At 38.8% G+C, this 22,735-nt stretch overlaps 1 protein-coding gene across 7 annotated transcripts in view; it reads left to right on the top strand.

Moving 5' to 3' along the window:
* Window positions 1–800: 800 nt before the first annotated feature.
* SA1 (stromal antigen) overlaps window positions 801–22,735 on the top strand; it is a 168,688-nt gene continuing 146,753 nt past the window's right edge. For all 7 annotated transcript variants that reach the window (XM_067156395.2, XM_067156393.2, XM_067156392.2 and 4 more), the window contains exons 1-2: window positions 801–933; window positions 19,780–19,951. In XM_067156395.2, coding sequence (XP_067012496.1) covers window positions 19,782–19,951 — 170 coding nt within the window. In that variant the 5' untranslated portion in view covers window positions 801–933; window positions 19,780–19,781. The remainder of the gene's footprint in view (window positions 934–19,779; window positions 19,952–22,735) is intronic.

The raw sequence follows: 22,735 nt of genomic DNA, 5'->3' as shown, positions 1-22,735 counted from the left end.
TTATGTCTGTTGCTGCGCTTCTTCTTCCCCTTCTAAAAACCATGACTACTGTCTTCTGACCATTAATTTCTAAATTGTTTTCTTTTGACCAATTTGTCTGGTTTTTGAGGTTCATCTCGATGTGGCGTTACAATTACCATGTCATCAGCGTATAGATACATTTTTGCACGAATCGTAGCAATTGATTCTGTAACATCACGTGTTATTACATTGAAAAGAAGTGGATTCAGAGGATCCCCTTGAAGGAACCCTACCGTCTGAAGGATTGGTTTTGACTGTGCTAAATCATCGCATATTCTCCCATAGTTTTCTGATCATATATTTTTAATAAGCTTTGTGTAACAGGTTTTTCCTGTTATCTCTTCCAGTTTCCGAAGGATCAGGCTCCTGCTTGTGGAGTCAAATGCTTTGTGAAAATCTATATACACTGCATAGAGTTTTCCTTTCTGCAACCTGAGTGCTTTTTGTATATCTTCAAGCAAGCAATTGATTGCCTGGATTGTTGATCTGCCTCTTCTAAATCCGAACTGTTGTTTCGGTATTTTATCATCTGCTATATCCCTCAATCGATTTGTCAGTGTTTTTGTAGGAACCTTCTGTAATGTACACCATGAGTGCATTTCAAGGCCTTGTATTATAGCGTAGGCAACGCGAATGGGGCTTAAAGGATCCATCATGTAACTTCGCAGTTTCTTTTACTGTAGTCGGTAACATTCTCTTTGGTAGCACTTCGCTCCACTTCGCTCCACTTCGCTCCTTCGCTACTCTTTGTGTTGCGTCCCTTCCCTCCCTAGAGTTGAAGAAAAATGGCGCAGTTTTGTGTGTTTGTTGTTGTTGTTTAGCGCTATTTATTTAGTTTGATCCCTGTTGATGATGTCCGCTTAGTGTAGAGGTTTATTATTTTTTTTGCAGTCCCGAAGATCTCTTAACGGTGTAAGTATTTTATCAAATGTTATTTTATCATTTTATGCATAACTAAATTACTCCCTATTATTGATTAGTAAGAGAATGCCTATCGTACAGTTGAAATTGTCGATGACCCGGTGATTAGCTTATATCAGTGATACAAACTAACTCTGCGTATATGTACAGTTTTGGTTATTATTTTCTGATTATTTGATTAATCTAATCTATGTATCTTGTTTATTTTAACATGCGGAGTATATCCCTTCCCGAATCAAATAATGAACAGCTCTTTTTGACTATAGGGCGGGAAGTGTCCGACTTTGGGAAAAAGATGATAATGATGCTTGTTATTTAAAGGGGCCTAACATGTAAGGACATCGGCCCCACTGGGAAGAATGGGACGGGTTGGAAAAATGGGGCGGGGTGGGGGGGGGGGTGGCCTAAATGGCAGTTAAGGTTAACACTTTAACCCTTGTAACATAGTGTTATTGTACAGGGGATGTTCGAGAGAATCTTGATGCATTTAAGGTATAGTGGTGGTGGTGATTATTGTTTTAGGACGAAGTACGACTAGGCAACCATCCTGGATATAACACTAATCAGAGAGAAAAAATGGAAGGGGTCGGACACTTCGAAATGTGAAGGTATCGGTCAAAGGAAGTTAAGGGCCGCGAAGGGCATGACAATGAAAGACTCCCTAGGACTCCATGTGGTACGTAATACCATCAGGGTCGGAAAAGAACAAGAGTTGACCAAGGGGGGTCGGATAGGATAGATGAAAGTGAGGAGCCTGGCACAAGTAATTGGAAGAAATGCCAGGACTCAGCCAAGGGCCCCGTGGTCGCCATCGCACGCTGCAATGTTCAGAGCCCCTGAGGCCCCTTTTAGTCACCTCTTATAACAGGCAGGAGATACCGTGGGTGTTGTTCTATCGCCCCCACCCACAGCTTTCTTTCGTAGAGGTCATGTTTGTAAAATAAAAGTGTGTTCACTAAAGATATGACATTGATAGATTTCCAGGCAAAAATTCATAACAGGTTACATTTTCCAGCGCGCGCATCTAGGTGCGATTGCACTGTCATTTGTTTCTTTCTCGCTCGCGTCTCGCGAAGGGCTTGATTGTGCGGTGGACAGAGCTGCCAACTGTTCTAGTTCTAGTGGCAGCAGTGCTACTTTTGAATTTACGAATCTCGTGACAAAGCCATTGGTATGGATTGTTTTGTCTCACCCAATGGAAATGCTGGAACGTAGTTAGGCGGTGAACAATGGCGTGTGATAAATTTTATTACGTTATAAAAGCAAAATTACTTCTGGGGGACGGCGGGTGGGTTCTTAACTGTCGCAGTGAACAAATCTCTCCTCTACATGGTATTTCCAGCATATTACATCCTTATCATGCTATAAAAGTAATGTAACCCTTACTGAATTTCTATACCGATTTCCATTACCTTGATTTAATAATTATCAGGGCCCTGATTATGGTTACCTGGTAAATGCCCTTCCAAAAATAACCTTTAAAATGATCCAAAAATCCTAAAAAATATGAAAGAAAAGTGGGAAAATGTACATCATCTGCATTACCTTCAATTTGTAGCGGAGTGAGTACAATAATAAAATAATAATAATAATAATTCAGAAACTTTTGAGACAATACTATTTTGGAGATACTGCCGTTGAGGAATTGCGGTTGAAAATGCATAGAGAAATGATGTGAAATGACCTGAAGTAGTGTAGAGGATGGATCCTTATGTCTGCCAGAAACCCACCAACGTGGCCGTATAATTATCCTTACGTATACGGGGTGGCCTGAAACAACGTGAATCGGGGTATATGAGCGTTAGAGCATTGGTCATTCTGTTACGTGACCAGAAATATATTACATAAAATCAGCTTCATGGTCCGTATCGCACTTCAATAGATTCACAATTAAGTATTTATTTATTTTCCACCTAGTCGATACAATGATTGCTTAAGGCAATTTTTAATGGTCAAAAGTGGTACATGTTTCGTATATTATCAACATCTTCAGCCACATAACACTGTTTAGATGAAAAATATATAAAATTGACAAAGTAATGCTTTAGAGGAAGTGTCCTTAAAATTAACATAAGATTTAAAAAAAAAAAAAAAAAAAGAGCATTACTTTGTCAATTTTATATATTTTTCATCTAAACAGTGTTATGTGGTTGAAGATGTTGATAATATACGAAACATGTACCACTTTTGACCATTAAAAATTGCCTTAAGCAATCATTGTATCGACTAGGTGGAAAATAAATAAATACTTCATTGTGAATCCAGAAATATATGTCGATTTCTCGTGCTGTTGTCATGTCAACTGAATTTAGCCAATCAGATCGCTTTGCGGGCGATTTCAGATGGGCTTTGCAAGGTGGTGTTGCTAAATCTGCACGTGGCTTGTGACCATTTTGAGAGTACCAGTAGAAGAAATAAACGTCTTCAGGGGAGGAACTTGAACAAGGACCTCCCTGCTTATAGGCTTGCCCCATAGTAAACACACTACTTGATACTTTGATACTTATTTCTCGGCGTGGCTCTCAAGCAAATTATCACAGAAATAATTTATTCTATTATCACCACCTGTTCATTACAAGCCACGTGCTACGTGGTTGAAATCTACGTAATACTCTATACACTTCTCAGGGACATGTTTTGCCCCTTGATAAGGGCATCGTCAACCTGTAGGTAACCTTAAGGTCAAATGTCTGAAACCTTATCATTAGTTCAGCCCGTGGGCCACCATTCACACAGATGCGTAACGACTGTCATTTGTTTACTTGCTCGCGGCCTTCTCGGAAAGGATGTTATGCAGCAGTGCTCAGTGCTGCCAACCTCTGTACTTGGGAACTATGCTTCGATTGTTCCCTGTTCTTGCCGTGCGGACGGTTAGGATTACGATAGGATCTAGACAAGACGATTAGGATTCTTGCCATGGACAAGACCATTGGTTTGGACGGTTAGGATTCAGCACTTGGGTGTCCATCTAAAAAGTGTGTGAGTAATAGATCTGATTGTTCCGGTGGTGATAATAGAATAAATTATTTTTGTGATAATTTGCTTAAGTCAGTTTCAATACGGACGAATCATGAGAATTGCCTCTTGCAATGGCTCTCAAGCCCGACCAAGCCACGTTTGGAGTTAGCAACACTGCCTTGTAAGGCCCATTTGAATTTGCCCGAGAAGTGATCTTATTGGCTAACTTCAGCAGCTTTTAAAATGACAACACTGTGAGATATCAATGTAATTTTTTTCAAATTACTTATCAGTATGACCAGCACTGTAACACTCGTATACTTGGTTATCATTGTTTCTGACCGCCCTGTATAAAATTGAAATTGAGACTGTAAATGTAATAAATGATACTTTTATTGTTTCTGATAGAACTCTCATAATGTGAGGCCTCAGGGTTGTCACATTCGGGGGAATAAGGAAACTGCACGGTTTGAATTTCATAACCTTACGTTTGGTAATTTTGGTTACATTTTAGTTGGACTCCAGGGGGTGCTAGAGGCTTGTTGGCTGCTTTGCGTTCCAACCTGGGTGCTTATACATCAGACCCCTTTTACTTGGACCCAGTAGTCTTGGCCTTACCATACTCTAACCTATCCAGACCAGTAGTTTGCCATTACTGTATCCGAACCTGTCCAGACCAATGGTCTTCTCTTCATTCTCCAACGTTGGTAACTCTTCTTCTGTATTAGAGATGTCATTTAAGTGAGTGCCATATTGAATCTCTAATCTTCTGAAAATGTTCAACAGTATACTGTATTTCCATCCTTAGAAAATGCATTTATTTCATTCAAAATAACTGAGAATTTGTACATCATCATCATTATGATATTATGCAATCTGCTGAGATTCTGGATAGCATATACGTACATGTTTGTCATGACCGATATTGCTGAATGGTAGATCTTTTATCTACTACCACTTTCATTTCACATATTGTAGAGAAAGAAAAGCTAGATGTATGAATATCAATCATCAATCAATCACTACTGATCTGCATTTACTGTAGGGCAGTTGCCCATGTGGCAGATTCCCTATCTGTTGTTAGCCTTTTCTTAAATGATTGCAAAGAAATTGGAAATTTATTGAACATTTCGCTTGGTAAGTTATTCCAATCCCTAACTGCCCTTCCTCTAAACAAATATTTACCTCAATTTGTCCTCTTGAATTCCAGCTTTATTTTCATATCTTTCCTACTTTTAAAGACGCCACTCAAACTTATTCGTCTACTAATGTCATTCCACGCCATCTCTCCACTGACAGCTCGGAACATACTGCTTACAATGAATCAATAACAGTAAATTTCCATCGTTTTGATACGTATATTTGCATTAAGCAAAGCAATCATACATGTTTCATTCCATTTGGAACATCACCTGTATTACAATGCTTAGGCGAAATTACAAAGTATTTATCTTCTTAAGAACATCTTAATAAGTTCCTTGTTTTACTTAAAATCCATGTGCATTGAAAAATTGAAATTAATTAAAATCAATGTGGATGGTTGAGTGGGGTGGTGAAATGGGCGGGAAAATGGATTTACTTATTTTAGCCTATTTTATAACTATGTCTATCCACTTGAACAGATGTTACAAAAAATGTTTTTATTTCTAGTACCTTTTTCACTATGATATATGATATTCTGCTTGTCTACTAATAACATTTTGTTGAAAAATAATTTTCCTTTGTTACCATTCTATATTTTTTGCTCCTTCGAAGGTGAATGTTATTTGTTTTAATTTTATGAAAGTGTCTTGAATTCAATTAATTCAGAATTCCTGAAGCTGATTGCTGTCATACTATTATTAAAAGAGCTTCCCCGAAATCTGAAATGAAATAAAATGGGGAATTGTTTTTGAAAGCATGTTTTAACTCTGCACAAGGAAATCTAGTATATAAAAGAGTGGTTTCATACCTTGTTGACAAAATCTACTGTGTCGTTGGATGAGCGGTGGCTGATGTAGCCTTCCGTCTTTTGAAGTAATGATGTGTGTTCCAAAGCTTGCTCCACCTTCGGGGGAGGTACAGCTGTGAAGCGGCGAGGTGGTGTGTCGCTTACGGTCACGGTTTCAGCTTTAGAAGAAGGGGTAGGGGGAATAGATATACGGGAGGACGGAAGTTTGTTCATTTTGTATCTTTTATAGTCTGTATTGTTTTTAATGCCTAATGCTTCCAGATGTGATAATATTCCTTCGTATAGTGTTCCTATTATCAATTATATCATTCAAGTTATTATCCTGATAACCTTGATCTAAAGAAATATATATATTCTATTGTATTTAGATCTTCTAAATATGTTTTACGTAATATTGTCAAATCTTACTCTATAGTGGTGAACTGATACCGGTTGCCCTCATATGTTGGCCCATCAAGGAAAACTTTTTATGCCTCTCGACGTTGACGTTCTTTAGGTATCTTACCGTAAAACTGTGTCCTGTTTGCTCAACATAAGATTTTTTTTGCATTGATGACATTTTAATTTGTAAACCCCTGAATCTAAATGTTCGTCTTTCCCTAGGGAATTAACGCTGTTGTAGTTAAAACATTTTTGCTTAGTATTATTACCGGTTGAGTACGCAATCTTATAGTTATGTTTTCTGAACATATTTGTTACTGCATACATATTAGGATTGTTGAAAGTGAACCTGGCGTATTTATCTTTCTTCTTTATTTCGGGTACTTAAGGTGTTCTTAAGAAGATAAATACTTTGTAATTTCAGCTGAGCATTATAATATAGCTGAAGATGTTCAAGATGAAATGAAACATGTACTATGTATAATTGATTTGCTTAATGCAAATATAAGTATCAAAAGGGTGGAAATTTACTGCTATTGATTCATTGTAAATAGGATTTGATACAGGAACTGAAGCTGATTTCTTGCAACCATACCGCTTAGTCGAGCATCACGTCTCCTTTCTCCCAAGTCTTCCCAGCCCATACTGTGCAGCATTTTTGTAACGCTACTCTTTTGTCGGAAATCACCCAGAACAAATCGAGCGCTTTTTCCAGTTCTCGAATGAAGTAATCCTGGTGAGGGTCCCATACACTGGAACCATACTCTAGTTAGGGTCTTACCAGGGACTTGTATGTCCTCTCCTTTACATCCATACTACAGCCCCTAAACACCCTCATAACCATGTGCAGGGATCTGTACCCTTTATTTACAATCCCATTTATGTGATTACCCCAATGAAGATCTTTCCTTATTTTAACATCTATTATCGCGGCCACCAAATTAGGCGAGTGAGGAAAACTGCGCTGTCATCAGTTATGGGAACGGTGAAGTGACAGATGGTCGAGAGTCGCTTACACCCGGGCATGGATTGGGAATGCTGATCGTGCAGTGCTGTCAAACTGAAGCCCATCCGCTCCAGGCCACCTTACCTGAGTTATTCCCTGTCAAGCAGCTGTTGAGCTTGCATCGTAAGTGCAGTTAAAGATGGATAGTGAATGTGAATTGATTTGGTCCCAAGTCAAGAGAGAAATGGCAGAGAGGAACAGGAACAAGACATTCAAAATGAAGGGCGTAGAAAAACTCACGTCAGAAGCCATCGACCGTGTGACTGCTGCAGATTGGGAAAAGTGCTTCAGTCGCGCGGAAGATGTTCAAACAGACAATTGGGCCAAGGAAATAGTAAGGGACGAAAGAAAGGAGCCATGCATCATCAGTGTAAAAGACGACTCGACAGATAATGAGATGAGTGATGACAGTGACTAAGACTGCCTTGAAGCCAGAAACCGATTCTTACCTCATTGTAAATTAATGTAAACCTATTCTTTAAAGTAGTTCTTTTCCTGTATTACTCGGTACAATATACAGTATTCAAATATATATAATGTAATAAAACTGATACGGATTAATGTGTAATCCGAAAGTATTTACGGGGTCCTGCAGCCTTTGCTGGTGCGCGCGCTCCGAGCTGCCTCAGCTAGCGACATTCACATAATTGCTTTCCGGGCCATTTTCCAGGAAAAATACAAGACTCACGAAAATATGTTTCAGATAAAAAATATAAGTCAGGCGATTTTTTACATTTTTCCCGCAGACAAAATTTTATTGGCTGAAGAAATAAAAACTTGGCCGCTTACTGAAATTTTCAATACATGGTTCTACACATTTAAACTTACTCGTTCAGGATTTTATTTTTCATAATTATTTAAAGTGGTTTATGTGGAAAATAGTTATACCACTGGAATCAGCAGTCTTTTCTGAAGCTTGTAGTATAATTTGTCTCGAAACATTGTTTGAAGTAACATCAGGAGTTTGAGAGAGACAACTTGCCTCGCGCTCCGAAATGATGTGTTCAGTTAGACATTTCTTCGCCAGTTGCTACATAACCTTGGCAACAGTGTAATTTCTTTGACCCGCCTAATTTCGTGGCCGCGACAATAGATACTTACAATCATTCCCATAAGGAACTTCCACCCCATCAACACAGTAATTAAAACTGAGGGGACTTTTCTTATTTATGAAACTCACAACGTGACTTTTAACCCCATTTATCATCATACCATTGCCTGCTGTCCATCTCACAACATTATCGAAGTCATTTAGCAGTTGCTCACAATCTTGTATCTTATTTATTATTCTACACAGAATAACATCATCTGCCTTATCTCTGATCTCTTCTTAACTCGTATCATTTGCTGTATATATTATACCCTATAAGGGCATAAGTGAATGGGTAAGTCGAGTGAGTATGGGGGATTCGATTACTTACCTGTTATTCCTGTCCAGAATGCACTGCCTAGCAGCCGGCGAACACAAAATATAAAACTAAAAGGATCTTAAAGATCTAAATGGACAGGTATTTGCGTTGTATTTGCGTAAACGAGGAACAATTTAAAAATCCCAGTATTTACATAATACAATGCACTAAAAGCAAGTGCGGTAAACGCCAAGAAGTGGCAATAACATAAACAACACATTGAGTCTTCGGGATGTTGCTTCACCATGTGAAATCTAAGCTAAACGTGTACAACACCATGGCATAAAATAAATTATTTTTGTTTTAGGAATAGTAACACTTCGCAGATCAATAATTAACACTAGAAAGTTCCCTTCGATAGGGGATGTACAGTATATACAAATATACATAAACACAGGACTAATTACTCCGACCAAAAGCACAGAGGTTACTGTGGGAAGGCTCCCATAAACACAGAGGAGTATGAACTCTCGACCCCTAGTAATTTTCATGTTATATCACTTTCTAAACGATAAGCATAAGACAGTATGACACACATGAACAGCTCAAATAAACACACACAATGATGCCAACAGTCGGACATCAAATCTGTCATTTGGAATAAAAGTACATGAAGAAAGGAAAGGAAATGTTTCACATGCAGACTTCTAAGACGGAAGGTCTCACCTGCCTGGGTGTTGCTTATGTCGTTGACCTGTGGAGTGGAGCTCTCCCCTTCCAGCAGAAAAATATATAAACAAATACGACTCCTCGACCTAGTTTCCACCCGGCTGATGCTGCCTCGACAAGACAAGGACTCTTATCTTCCGCTCCTACAAGACCAGACATATGGGGCTCGCAAAGCCATTCCCTGACACACACAAGGGATCATTCTCTTCCATAAATACAAAGGCTCAGGTGCGTGACCAAATCTCAGGTCTACTTCATTAAATAAGAATACTCTCTTTTACTAATTCATCACAAACACCATGGCGCAACATCTCATCCTTGAGTCCCAGGTTCAAGTCAAGTGCATAGTGGTGGAAAAACTCTGTCGGAAATTTAGATAATCTTTCTGTTCTGACGTTGCAGCAGCTTACACACAGCCTAACCCGAATCACTGAAAATCATGCATGTAAATCATGCAGATCGTGACAAATTTAACTAACATTTTACTATCTTCCCAGACATCGTCTTAAAGTATCAGAACTTTCCTTTTTGAAGACATTTACGTTACAACTGATTACGTTAACATGCATAAAGAATAAACTGAAATATTTCCCTAGAGACAATCCTATCTTATGCCTAGCTCCCACATTTTCCGTAAATCATAACTAACTATACAATTCCCCCATGCAATAGTCCTACGGAAGTTACCTAATTGCCATAAGGGCTTACTCAGTCTCGTGATTATATCATCAGATTGCCTGATGGGCTTCCTTGACATCATAACTATATTCCACAGCTATCCGAAGGGCTTAACTAGCATCTTAACTATATTACACAATTGCCAAAAGGGCTAACACCAAGCTCGATAGCTGCAGTAGCTTAAGTGCGGCCAGTATCCAGTATTCGGGAGATAGTAGGGTCGAACCCCACTCTCAGCAGCCCTGATGATGGTTTTCCGTGGTTTCCCATTTTCACACCAGGGGCTGTACCTGAATTAAGGCCATGGCCGCTTCCTTCCAACTCCCAGCCCTTCCTTGTCCCATCGTTGCCATAAGACCTATCTGTGTTGGTGCGACGTAAAGCAACTAGCAAAAAAAAAATAAACAGCTATCTGCAAAATCATTACTACCCCTAACACATGGCAAAACACTTGTTCACTTAGCTCATTGCTGATGACCTCTCTGCTTCCTCCTTCTGGACATGGCTACTCCTTTTTAGCCCAACATGGTGAAACTGTCGTCCTGGGTCAGTCCTTTTGGTCCTGTCTCCGTGGATGACCACATAGTGAGGTGGTCTTCTTGAGGTTAAGGTTGGAAGGTCTCATACTTAATCAGCTCCTGAACTTGATACAGGTCTACACTGCAATTAAAGGCCTAATTATTTGGCAGCACGGCACTACTGGCACTTCCACTCAATTTCACAGGCATAAAATCAGTTACTGGCAATCTGCAAAGCTAAACATCATTGTTCTCCGTCGACTGCTTAACCGAGCACAGATGTGTGTGTAGGCTAACTTTAACTGCAAGCTGAAATCAACCGCCTAATCTGTCGAACAAAATTCTCATTACCTATTGCTCAACTTATTCACACAAGTAAGTCTAGTGGGAACAACATTAATTGCTTTAGGCTTTACCTCCAGTTATACTATACGTTGTTATATATTTACACGGTTGCCCGTACCGCTACTATGATGAAGTCTATGTGTATGGCATTGGCTCCGGTTGGATAATTATATACTCACAGTGCAAAGCGTCGGAATGAAATAATTCGGTTGAAGATATGAGTGCAGGTCTATCTTTGTGAGAATCGAACAGAGATTCAGTGGCATTTAACATCGCTTCTTTTACTACTGTACTGTACCAGTAAAATATAGCCCTGATTCACTATTTAATTTATAATCGCACGAGTTATGTCTCAGGGCAGTTCCAGGTAAATTATAGCTAGGGCTTGGTACAGGAGGAAGGGTCCTATCTACAAGAAAACTTGAAAGTACTTTAAAAAATGAAGTTTATTCAAATAAATGCATGTTGAATTGGATATCACCTTGGTGTAGATTTTCGTTGTCTTCAACATCGCCTATCGGGTAACTCGTACTCGCAGGTCACCATGCTGAACTGTACTGGAACTCGTTCTGCAGGCCTCGTTCGTCACCATAGAATGGAGCTGGAACACCCAGGTTGGTCCGCCATGGGATCGAACTCATACCTTTGAAGTTCTAGACTGTCTTCGACGATGTTGCGGCGTAATCACTCGTTTTATTACTCACATGAGTGTCCACAATTTCACAGCCCCTGACAGTTATTTGACACCGTTTGATATAATATTGACGTAATATGACGTAAATCTTCACTATTACCTTGTAGATAGAAGTTAAACGTTATTCAAAGATGAAGATGCAGATAGCATCAAATTAAGAAAAGAAACAAAATCACAGTTCATGAACATAAGTTTAGAAATAACGAAACTGAAGACTGTTCACATTTTATGCACAGTTCGTGGTGGTTTTCCACTGAAATATGATCGCACTTGACACTAGAATAAATATATGACTGCTCAAGAGTTTATCCAATGGACACTGCTGTGAGTAACGCACCAATAAATTATTAAACGCTTTGAGGAAATAATAACGTTAGCAATTATTATGCACAGTTCGAAATGCAACTCGGTTTGAATTAAGTATCGCTCACTTCAACCCAAAATTTGAAGAAATAATGAAGTTAGCAATTATTATACACAGTTGTAAATTCAATTCATTTTGAAATGAGTATCGTTGACTTCTACTCAGAGTTAATCGCTTGTGTCGAAGCACACGAGTATAAATTGTGTAGTAGGCAATCACTTGCATTTATGGTATTGAAAATGGTTAAACACTTTCATGATCACTTCTACTTAATAAATGAAAGAAAATAAGCTGACTGAGTTTTAAGAAATTCCACAGTTTAATAATATTATGTAGTAGTGTCTTACTTTGAAATTTACAACTCTCGTTGATAAGAGACTAAGTTCCACAATTGTAAAGTGGTAAGAAATTAAGTTCCGCAATTATAAAGACTTATCACATGTCGAAGTTCCTATATGCGCACAAAATCTATGTTCCAATCAACTGACAGAATCTAAGTCCACTGTAAAGACTTGTAGAATTCGAAGATAAATTTTGACAGCACTTTGTCTCGACGAACAGAGTAATGGTGTAGCGTGGTGAGTCAGACTGGACTCCCAGCTATGACTGACTGATTTGGTTGGGTTGAGCTCGTCTTATATACGATTTGTGCTTCTACATCATCAGATATCGTGATTTCTATGAAGTTGAATAACTCTAGAATCCCTCGATGGATTTACCTGAAACTTAATATTAGAAACGTTAACATGATTGAAATCGAAACCGACTTTCAACCTATTAGGTCGTGTTACGTACATTTAGTACGTGTTGAAGAGATGTTAAGTATAGAACAAAAATGGCCAACCGGACACCAGTGGGATCCGAACCCACAACCTCCCGATTTTGCGTAGGTTCAGGACACAAACTAGTGATTTGCAGGCAGTTTGCGGCATGAGGAGGACATGAGAGAAATACGAATGAATCAGATCTAACCTGAAACTTTTAATCATTTTCAGTGTAAGTATATAATATGATTATTATAATAGTGTAAAATATCAGTGCTTTGTATGTATTATTTTATATATATGCGTTTCTGATGTATTAAAATTATTCGAAAACCAAAATAATGCGATTTAATTTATGGGGCATACAGTACCCCACATTAGCATTAATGTGCCAAAACTTGAATGTTACTACTCCAGGGTTAAACACACAGGTTTTCCTTTGTTTTCAGTAAAGCAATACTGGTCCTCCCATTCACTGTTATAATTTGTTTGCCTTTTTAGCCATATTATAAGAGTAATGGTTAATAAAATATAGCTGACTAATAACTGAATAATTTAAAGTTTAAACAGTAATGAAAAAAAAAAGCAAATAAAACATGTTGAATGTGCAAATTATCCATCGCCGTCGATAACTTATCACAACACATGGCACTCAAAATGTATTCCATAAGCTCACAAGTAATACTGAGTGTTTACCTGGAAGTTGGAAACTTGGAACATTCCAATTGCAAGAGACAGAAGGTAGTGTGATGCCTATGTATTTTTGATGACCATTATCATTATATCAAACACAGTATAGCGTACTATTCGTCAACTAGTTTTCTCTGTATGATTTAGTAGGCTTTTTCTTGTGGGACTTCCAGATCATTGCCTTTCACAAAAATATATCAAGAATTTTGGACTTATTTTAAATGATACTGAGCTTTTATGCAGAAGAGAGAGAATAAAAGAATAGGTTTCAGTATAATCAACCCCATAGAGAGAAGATAAGGTTGTAGCCATAAATTTTGCCTATGTTTGCGATATCTTCCTGGATGTAATTTTTACTTTTACGCACACTCTCTCTCTCTCTCTCTCTCTCTCTCTCTCTCTCTCTCTCTCTCTCTCTCTCTCTCTCTCTCTCTCTCAAGAAACCTACTGGTGTTCAGTATTTTGCAAGAAATATATGCACCTCCAGTGCTCTTTGATCTTCAGTTGATACAGAATGGAAAATATCTGCTGCTCTTCCTGTTTTCAGCAACAAAGAATTGTAATGGGATGCTGCTTTTATGTCATATATATATGTAAAGCAGCATGTCTGACTGTCCATTCCTTATACAGATCCATACTGTTCCACGAATCTGAACCAAGTTTTGTATATACAGTACTAGCCTTTTAGGACGCTGCGGGTAACCCTGTCGATAAGAAATTTGAACAGTCCTCTCCATTTCCTCTATTTAGGTCATTAGGCATATTAGTATAGGCTAATATAGGTGTAGCCGGTTTTCAGCGGTTACATGATACACAGGTAAAAGGGAGGAAAATAAATCAATTTACACAGTACCTTAAACCCTAGATACATAATAAACATCCGATGAACTGCGCCAAATACACATCAACAAATATCATGTTAAACAACTTGACGGCTATGAGCAAGGAACGTGGAACGGGGACTGGGATCCTACCAAGGGCCATGAAAATGCGAAAGTTGTGAGTTTACAGAGAAATCAACGGTGATGTCTCGTTTTCAAAATATTATTCTCAAAATGGACGTTATAAGTGAGTTTCGAACAAAATGCATCAATCCACACAATCCAGATGCACAATTTACGAATACAAGTTTAGATGTTGTTTGACAAAACCTTTGCTATTCTACAAGTTCTACAATACATTTCTGAAGGTGAGTAGGGACACGAGATACAAATACAATTTAAAGTGAAGAAAAAAGTGGTTTCTAAAACATCTGAGAAACATAATTGAAATAGGGCGAAATCAGAAATATCTAAACTTGGCGCAGAGGCCAGTTCAACTTGCTCCCACACCTAAAACACTTCTGATGCGGGGCAGCGGTAAAACTAGGGTGCATCAAGTGACTCAGAGTTACTAGAGGCAAACCCCGAGGGAAATACATTAAACTACAAATTACATGTTTAGCAAAACAGGAAAGGGGAATGCCTTGAAAGCAAACAGGCAAGCCGAGCTGAAAGCTAAGGCATCTGAAGTAATTGAGTGGCGAGTGCAAGCAAACATTAAATATAATTTGAAGTGGAATTGAAATCAAGAGTGCTTACCCCAAGGCAGCCCATCCCGGGAGCGAGGAGTAGCCAACGTGCGTGACAACTTCGCGCCGCTGACAAGAGAACAAAAGACAACGAATCCATTCTCGCTCACTTTAAGAAGGGAAGACTGGCCTTGGTGCGATTACATTGTGGCCAATCAGAGCACAGGAGCTTGCCTATCGCCACCCAGATTCACCAATCACAACTCTTTATCCAGTCGCGATGTTTATACAATTTTCTCGAACACATATACAGAGACAAATCGTAGACTTTCCATTTCCCAGAATAGAAAGGACATATTTCTAGAATCTATAACTGACAGGGGTCCACACACCCTGTTCTAAAAGTCCGTGTCACAACCTTTCTGGACTGTTCCAGCTAATATAGAACAATAATCTAGTAGTTAGAAATAAAATATGCTACAAAAATATTTTACACTGTACAGGTTAGGTAGCTAAATGGAATATGAATAAAATATTTTAGCACAACACTCCACTTCACACAGTAAGTCTTCCTTAAAGGATAGGTTTACGAATAAAATATTCTACAAACACATTCCACATCCTAGAGATTCTACACAGGTCTCAATAGGCAAAATATTGAATTTGTTGTACAAGGGCGGGACAAAGCTTATTTTAAGCCTCGCAATGTGAAGAACAATACTCAGTACGGTATGTCCCTATGGGACATCGAAAACATGTTTTAAGGCCCTTAAATGAACAGTTTTTGAAAATTTGGTACCGCGCTATAGGAATTGGATGAGGAAATGACCAGCCATAACCATGGTAACATAAGCTCAAGGATTCTGCAGTAGAATACAGTACAGTTGGAAGTAAGCGTGTGTTTGAGTGTATGCAAGGCCGAGATCCATATTGTTTCTGGAACCACATTTCCATATGAGGCGGTCCGTTCCAAAACTCGTCTTATCCATCATAAGTGATTTTTCAGGAAAAGCGAAAAACCTGTAATTTTTGTAATATAAGTCTCACTTGTTTAAATGTATTACGGCGCGTTCAAGTCCAATGTCATAGGGTCGTCTTACTGAAGAATTATAAATATAATTAGTAGAACGTCAATAAATTACATTTGTATTTTGGATAAGACGAGTTTTGGAGCACCCAAAAAAATTCAAAATATATTACCTCACACAACTTATTTTTAAATAAGAAAAATGAAAGGATTGAGAATATAATGTTGGAATATAACTCACCACTACACTCGTGTACCTTTTTGCTAACAGTATAATGATATTCACAAATAAATTAAACACAGCAGTGTGATTTATCATATTTACATCCTATCCATAGTATTTGGAGAGAATTCTTCCTTTATAGGCTACATTGCACTCGCAATAGAAGTAACTTGAACAATAAAACATCACTTTGTTGTTAATCAAACTCTCAAATCTGTTCCCTCCTCTTGAGGTCCATCATAAAGAACTTCTGTTTCTACAACAAGATTGTTTTCGTCTACAGAAATTGAGGTGAACAGATTCTTATAAAAAGAAAGCAATACATTCCTATCCCAATCCATTCTAAAATGCTTTTCAAGCAAACGTTTTACGTCCTTTACTTTGGCGGGATTCAAGTTTACTCCTGGCAATAATTCAGGTGGCATTAGCATATCTCGTCAGGCGTTTTCCCTTTTTCATTACCGATTTTCCTAAACCGATGTCTGAGTTGTAAGGAGGTTCTCCTCTAAGGGTGGCATTTCCCAGCGAGTCTTTGCTAATAACAAATCGTTTCACTGAAGAAAATTCACAGTGCCAAGATGCAGGCATTTTCATCATATTTTCAGAAACCATTTTCCAATTGTTCACCGAGGAGTCTCTGCCAAACTTGAAGACTTCAGCATGTTTGCTAAAGATGTCTTCATATTCTGCTGGATTACAGATTATAGAGCATTTTCATATCTCTCTCTCTCGACTTGAGTAAATACCCTGTCAGAGGGCAGAAATGAGTGGCCTGTCATAGGAAAGACCAATTCAACACTTTCTATATTAGGCGGAGCTGTGTGTGTGTCAAGAAATATGAGCACATTGCAATCATTGTAGATTTGCGGTTCTCGCACAAATTCGTATAGTAGTGAAGTTTGACAAATCAGTTTGTGATAATCGATGGTAAACTGCAGATGTCGTTTCATTAGACCCCTTGTTGAATTCATGCTCCATCCATGTGTATGTAAAAACATTCTCCTTTGTCAACTTGGCATTTGAGGTACCCCTCACAATGGTAAAATTATAGGTGTACAATTGGCGACTGTAATAGGCAATCTGATCTGGAACTTTTGGATTCACAAGATTCTTTTGGCAGTCAAATGAAAATATTGCCATGCTATCCCTTTATTCTTGGAGCATTCTGAAAAAAACTGCAGCCCTTAGTTAGAAGTTCCAAGATTAAATCATTCTTCAGTGCTACGTTCGAACTTTCAAGTTTAATTTTCTCCTTGAACTCTATGCACTTTGAGCAAGCGTCAGTAACTGGTGTTCCGAATCCTATGTTGTAGCAACGCGTAAAAATTTCACGGAAGAACCACCGCTTCACCCTGAGTTCTTCAGGCGATTTGTTGTTATACATTTTGTAAAGCCTAGCGATGCTTAAATTTCCAGGTAGATACTGTCTGACCGGTGACTTTCCGCGGCAGTAGTGACTTTCACAACACTGCAAACTTTCAATGAAACGTTTCACGGAGTGCTTCTTTTCAGTGTACTCTGGTTTGATCCTAGCTCCTCCCCTCTTTTCTGTTGGAAGTTTCCCTGTCGTGAAGGAATTTCTGGCAATCCTCTGAACCCGATCTTTCCTGACATGCAATACATTCAAGAATGTCTTTTGGCAGACCTGAATGTGAAACTGTTCTGTATTAGCAAGTTTTATATACCTTCCACAACAAGAGCAATATTTTCGGTCATCTTAATACACTATTCACAGCACAAAACTGCATGAAAGACTAACACAGTTCAAGAACAAGTCAAAGAGGGGAAAGACTGGCATAAAACGCGGGTAAATTGTAGCGTGAGTCACGTGCTGAAATTATCAATTCCTATTGGTTGATTGTATATGGCGAGTTTTGGAACGACAAGCGCCGTGGATAAGGCGAGTTATGGAACAATAGCCTAAGTTTGGTGACAGATTTCTATGGGAAAAGGTGCGTTTTGGTGCTTAATTTTGTGTTAGGACTATCACAAACATCACCAAGAAGGCAATGCTACCTCTAACTCATTTTTTTAAAAAATGGATAAGACGAGTTTTGGAACGGACCGCCTCATATATTCTTATCAGCATGATTATTGTGAATAGCACCAAAGTGCTCTCACTGTTTACAAGGCCGATTTCTAACCAGCTTTCTTCTGCTGAGATAGGGCTAATGGATCCATATTTCCATACTCTTTTATCAGCATAATGATTATGAATAGCACCGAAAATACTTTAAAAAACATAAGCAGCATTATTTACCCAGATATTCTTATGGTTACTGGATCCACATTTCTATACTCTTATCACGATAATGACTGGATAGCACCTTTCACTATTTATAAGACAGAGATTCTGTTTAAATATTTTAACTCATAAACAGTGTTAATCTGCCAAGATACATACGGTTACTGGATCCTCATTTCCATACCCTTATCACCATAATGATTGTGAATAACACCAGTAATGGAAGGAATTAATTCATTGTACACATTCATATATTGCATAAAATGAAGCCCGTATTGTCGTACGTATACTTTAAAGGTATGGTCAAATGTTCCACCTTTACAATACTAAAAGTTTTATTATTTAGTTATTTAAATAACATTTTTTTAAAAAATAACGGAACATGTTTCATCTATCTTGTAGACATCATCAGCCGAAAAGTTTTAAGATCAAGTACGAAGGACAAGCACAAAAACACACATTAAAATAATTCGGACTGCCAAATGCGTCAGTTAAAATGGTGAAGAATTTGCTGGAATGTTCTGAGCATAACACTTGACTACTGTTAAAAGTGAAATTAAAAAATTGTACACATGAGATGATTCAATAAATTGGTATTACAGTCCTTCTTGACTTGATGGTGCTGTATTGACATACAGTATTCCGATGTGTCGGTAAAAACTTGATGATAAGGAGCACAATGTTCAGTTCCAGTAGAATAAAGACGATCGAAAAACATGTGATAAACATGAGTGAGGATTCCAGTAAAAAGATATTGAGATCATCTTATTGGCGTGATGATGTTGACAATTCTTGTTAAGAAATTAGGCGGAATATCTGATCGTAATATCGTATGTAGAATGTGCAGTGGAGGGCCCTAGAATGAGAATGACGGCTATTATTAACGTTAAAAGTAGGCAAGTTTTTAAAGTATCTTGTAATACAAAAGAAGAATGAATGAAAATAAAATGCGGCGCATCTGATTACTTACGTTCTCGCCTACCCAAGAATGACTAGCTCAGCGTGGTACACATTCATATATGAATAGGAGTTTTATACTGTCTTGTCACAGTTCATTGCCTCAGTTTGTTTTGATCTTCTCTCTATTAGAACATTTCTACTTTCATTATTTCCATTTGACCCTGTGACGTACAATTCTGAAGTCTGTACATTATATTTTAACAAGATAACAACAGAAAATTTGGAGCTTTTGTAATCATTAGTTCAAATGGAGCCGCACACGACATGCTAGTATTTATTATTTATAATGTCTTCTGAATTTATAATCATTCTTCCCTTATTTCAAGATGAAAACTTGCACACTTATAGGGAGTAAATATAAGCAAGAATAAGTTTTATAGATTGGCTTTCATCTGCAGTGGAGCTGACATCGTATGTCATTCAGATATCTGTTTCTCTGTTACAGACATGATGCAGCGACGTGGAGGAAAACGTATCCGTATGGATGACCCCCCTCCCGAGTATGAGAATCCGATGACTCCGATGACTCCCATGGACAGTGGGTCTGAAGTACAGGAGCCTTACACTCCGTACAGTACTCCATATAGTAACCATCCTGAAACACCTCTTCACACAGGGTAAGTTGTTTGTAATTTAACTTTCACTAAACTGCATCTTTTGAGTTGCTTGAGTCCACCTAACCTGTAAATTGAAGCTTAATGTAAAGGATAGTTACTTTTCTCGTGATTGTTATACAGGAATTGTAAGTTTATGTGGTACATAAACGTTTTCTCACCTTCTTAGGCTACGCGGTAAGCATTCGGGGAACACTTGTGTACAGTATGTTTGCTCTGCCACTCAGCTCGATAATCACACTCGGGAAATGACAACTTACTCTATTTGTTGAGCACATCAGCAGATTCACGACCGGTCCACATTCTTTTGAGCCTAGTCCACAGCCTTCTGAGTAGATTGAATTCAGGATGGAAGGCATACCATGAACTGTTTAATGAGAGTGAAGTTCTCTGCTCTCAATCTCTTGAGATGTGCATAAGGGTGGGTTCCTTGATTTCATCGTGGTGGACTGTACTCAGCAATGTATCTATGATTAAGTAATTGTGGATTTTCCTCTATCTCGTGGTATTCTGTGACCAGAGTGTGAATTTTTTTTTAAAATTTACTTTGTCACACTGACACAGATAGGTCTTAGGGTGACGATGGGATAGGAAAGGGGTAGCAGTGGGAAGGAAGCGACCGTGGCCTTAATTAAGGTACAGCCCTGGCATTTGCCTGGTGTGAAAACGGGAAATCTCAGATAATTATCGCCAGGGCTAACAACAATGGGGTTCAAACCCACTATTTCTGGAATGCATGCTCACACCTGCACGACCCTAACTACACGATAAACTTGTTCGGTGGGAAAGAGAGTGCGAAGTGAGTGGAAATGTGATGGATCAGTGAGACAGAACAAGAAGCTACTGAGCTTGTGCAGACTTCATTGTGCCGGAAATCCTCAAGGTGCTGTTGAGATGCTCATCAATTTTCTTAGTGTGGGGACTATTTAAGTAGCCATTGCCACAGTTCCTTGACTGATCCATTATGAGTTGCTCTGAGACCAGAACTTTGGAAGGGCTTTTAAAAACTTCGGGTCATTTCCCGAGTGTGGTAATGGAGTTGAGTGGCAGAGCAAACATACTGTACATTAGTGTTCCCCGAATGCTTACCGCGTAGCCTAGGAAGGTGAGAAAACGTTATGTATGTTTCCATACAATATCTGAAGCATTGTATATGAACTGGCAATGGCAGTTGTTGTTTTAAGGGATCAAATAATGGAATTATTAGCCCTGTGTGGGGGAACTAGGGCAGGTGTGGCAAGCTCAAATACTGGCAGCATATTCGTGACCTTCTAGCCTGGTTCTGCAATTGTGGCACCAAAATGACTTTCGCATGGCTTTCAAGCCGTGTTGGGATTGTGGGAAATGAACTTGTGGATCAAGCTGAAAAGAAGCGGTTCTTTTATCACGTAGACCTCTGAATGTACGCACTAGGGATATAATATAATATATTATGTTCTCAGCTTCGTTGGAGCCTTCTTGGAATCCTGGGAATCCAGAGTGGTTATCTATCTGATCTCCCTGCAAGCTGAGAGCAGTTAAGATACCGTATAATCCCGAATACTATCCGCACTTTTTTTTCCCCCAAAATATTGGTTCTAAATCTTGGGTGCGGGTTGTATTCAAGCCGTTCATTCTCATAAATATTTACTATGTTTACATGGAGTATTGAAATAGATTTTAATAGGGTTACCGTACTCAGTATACCACATGTAAACGGGCATTGAGGTCTTATTGTGTTTTAGTTGCATTCTAGGAAACAAGATCGATTTTTTCTCAATACGTTACAGTGGCATGTAAACGCGAAATGTAAGGTAATGAAATACGGTAAATCAAAGAATATGGGTAAATATGAAAGCCGCTGCTGTGGATGCTCAATCGTCATTTGTTTCACAAGTGTTGCTGGTATGCTGGGTGCGCGAATAGCTGATCTCGCTGGGATATTGTACTTTGCGAGAGTTGAGACTGTTGGTTACAGAAGTCTACTTTGCTCACATTCGAGTTCCGTTTCTGTCTCGTGAAAGTGCTCTCTCAATAATAAGCGATGGATTCAAAACGGCGTCTGCGGTCGTTTACTGTGCGTGAGAAACTTGAAGTTATAAGCGAAGCTGAAATATATGGAAATCATGCCGTTGGCAGAAAGTATGATATTGATGAATCGTGCATTCGTGATTGGCGGAAGAAGGGAAAACTTCTAAAAAGTAACGGTAATCGCAGAGCGTTCCGCGGGTGGAGTGCAGTGTTTCCGGAAATTGAAGAACGACTCCACAAATCTGTGATAGTTTTTTGCTAGGGGTTTTACGTCGCACCGACACAGATAGGTCTTATGGCGACGATGGGAGAGGAAAGGCCTAGGAGTTGGAAGGAAGCGGCCGTGGCCTTAATTAAGGTACAGCCCCAGCATTTGCCTGGTGTGAAAATGGGAAACCACGGGAAACCATCTTCAGGGCTGCCGATAGTGGGATTCGCACCTATTATCTCCCATGCAAGCTCACAGCAATTTGTGATAGAAAAATGAGAGTTAGGATATTGTGTTTGTAGTGAAATGTGTCAATTGAAAGCACTAGAGATCTCAAAAGAACTCAAAACGCAGGGTTTTACTGTATGCCACGGATGGATCCGAAACTTTTATCGGAGAAAGGGATTGTGCATTCGGAGACGTACGTCTGTCTCACAACGTCTCTCTGGGGTGTATGAAGAAAAATTAACAGCCTTTCAGCGTCACATTCACTGAGGAAGCAAAATTCTTATTTGCTGTCGCAAATTGGGAATGCTGACCAGACACCTGTCTATTTTGAAATGCCGTAG

This window comes from Anabrus simplex, chromosome 12, assembly GCF_040414725.1.
Source record: "Anabrus simplex isolate iqAnaSimp1 chromosome 12, ASM4041472v1, whole genome shotgun sequence".
NCBI classification, from domain to species: Eukaryota; Metazoa; Arthropoda; class Insecta; order Orthoptera; family Tettigoniidae; genus Anabrus; species Anabrus simplex.
Note: the sequence above shows the minus strand (reverse complement) of the source record. Positions and strands in the feature narration are given on the sequence as shown.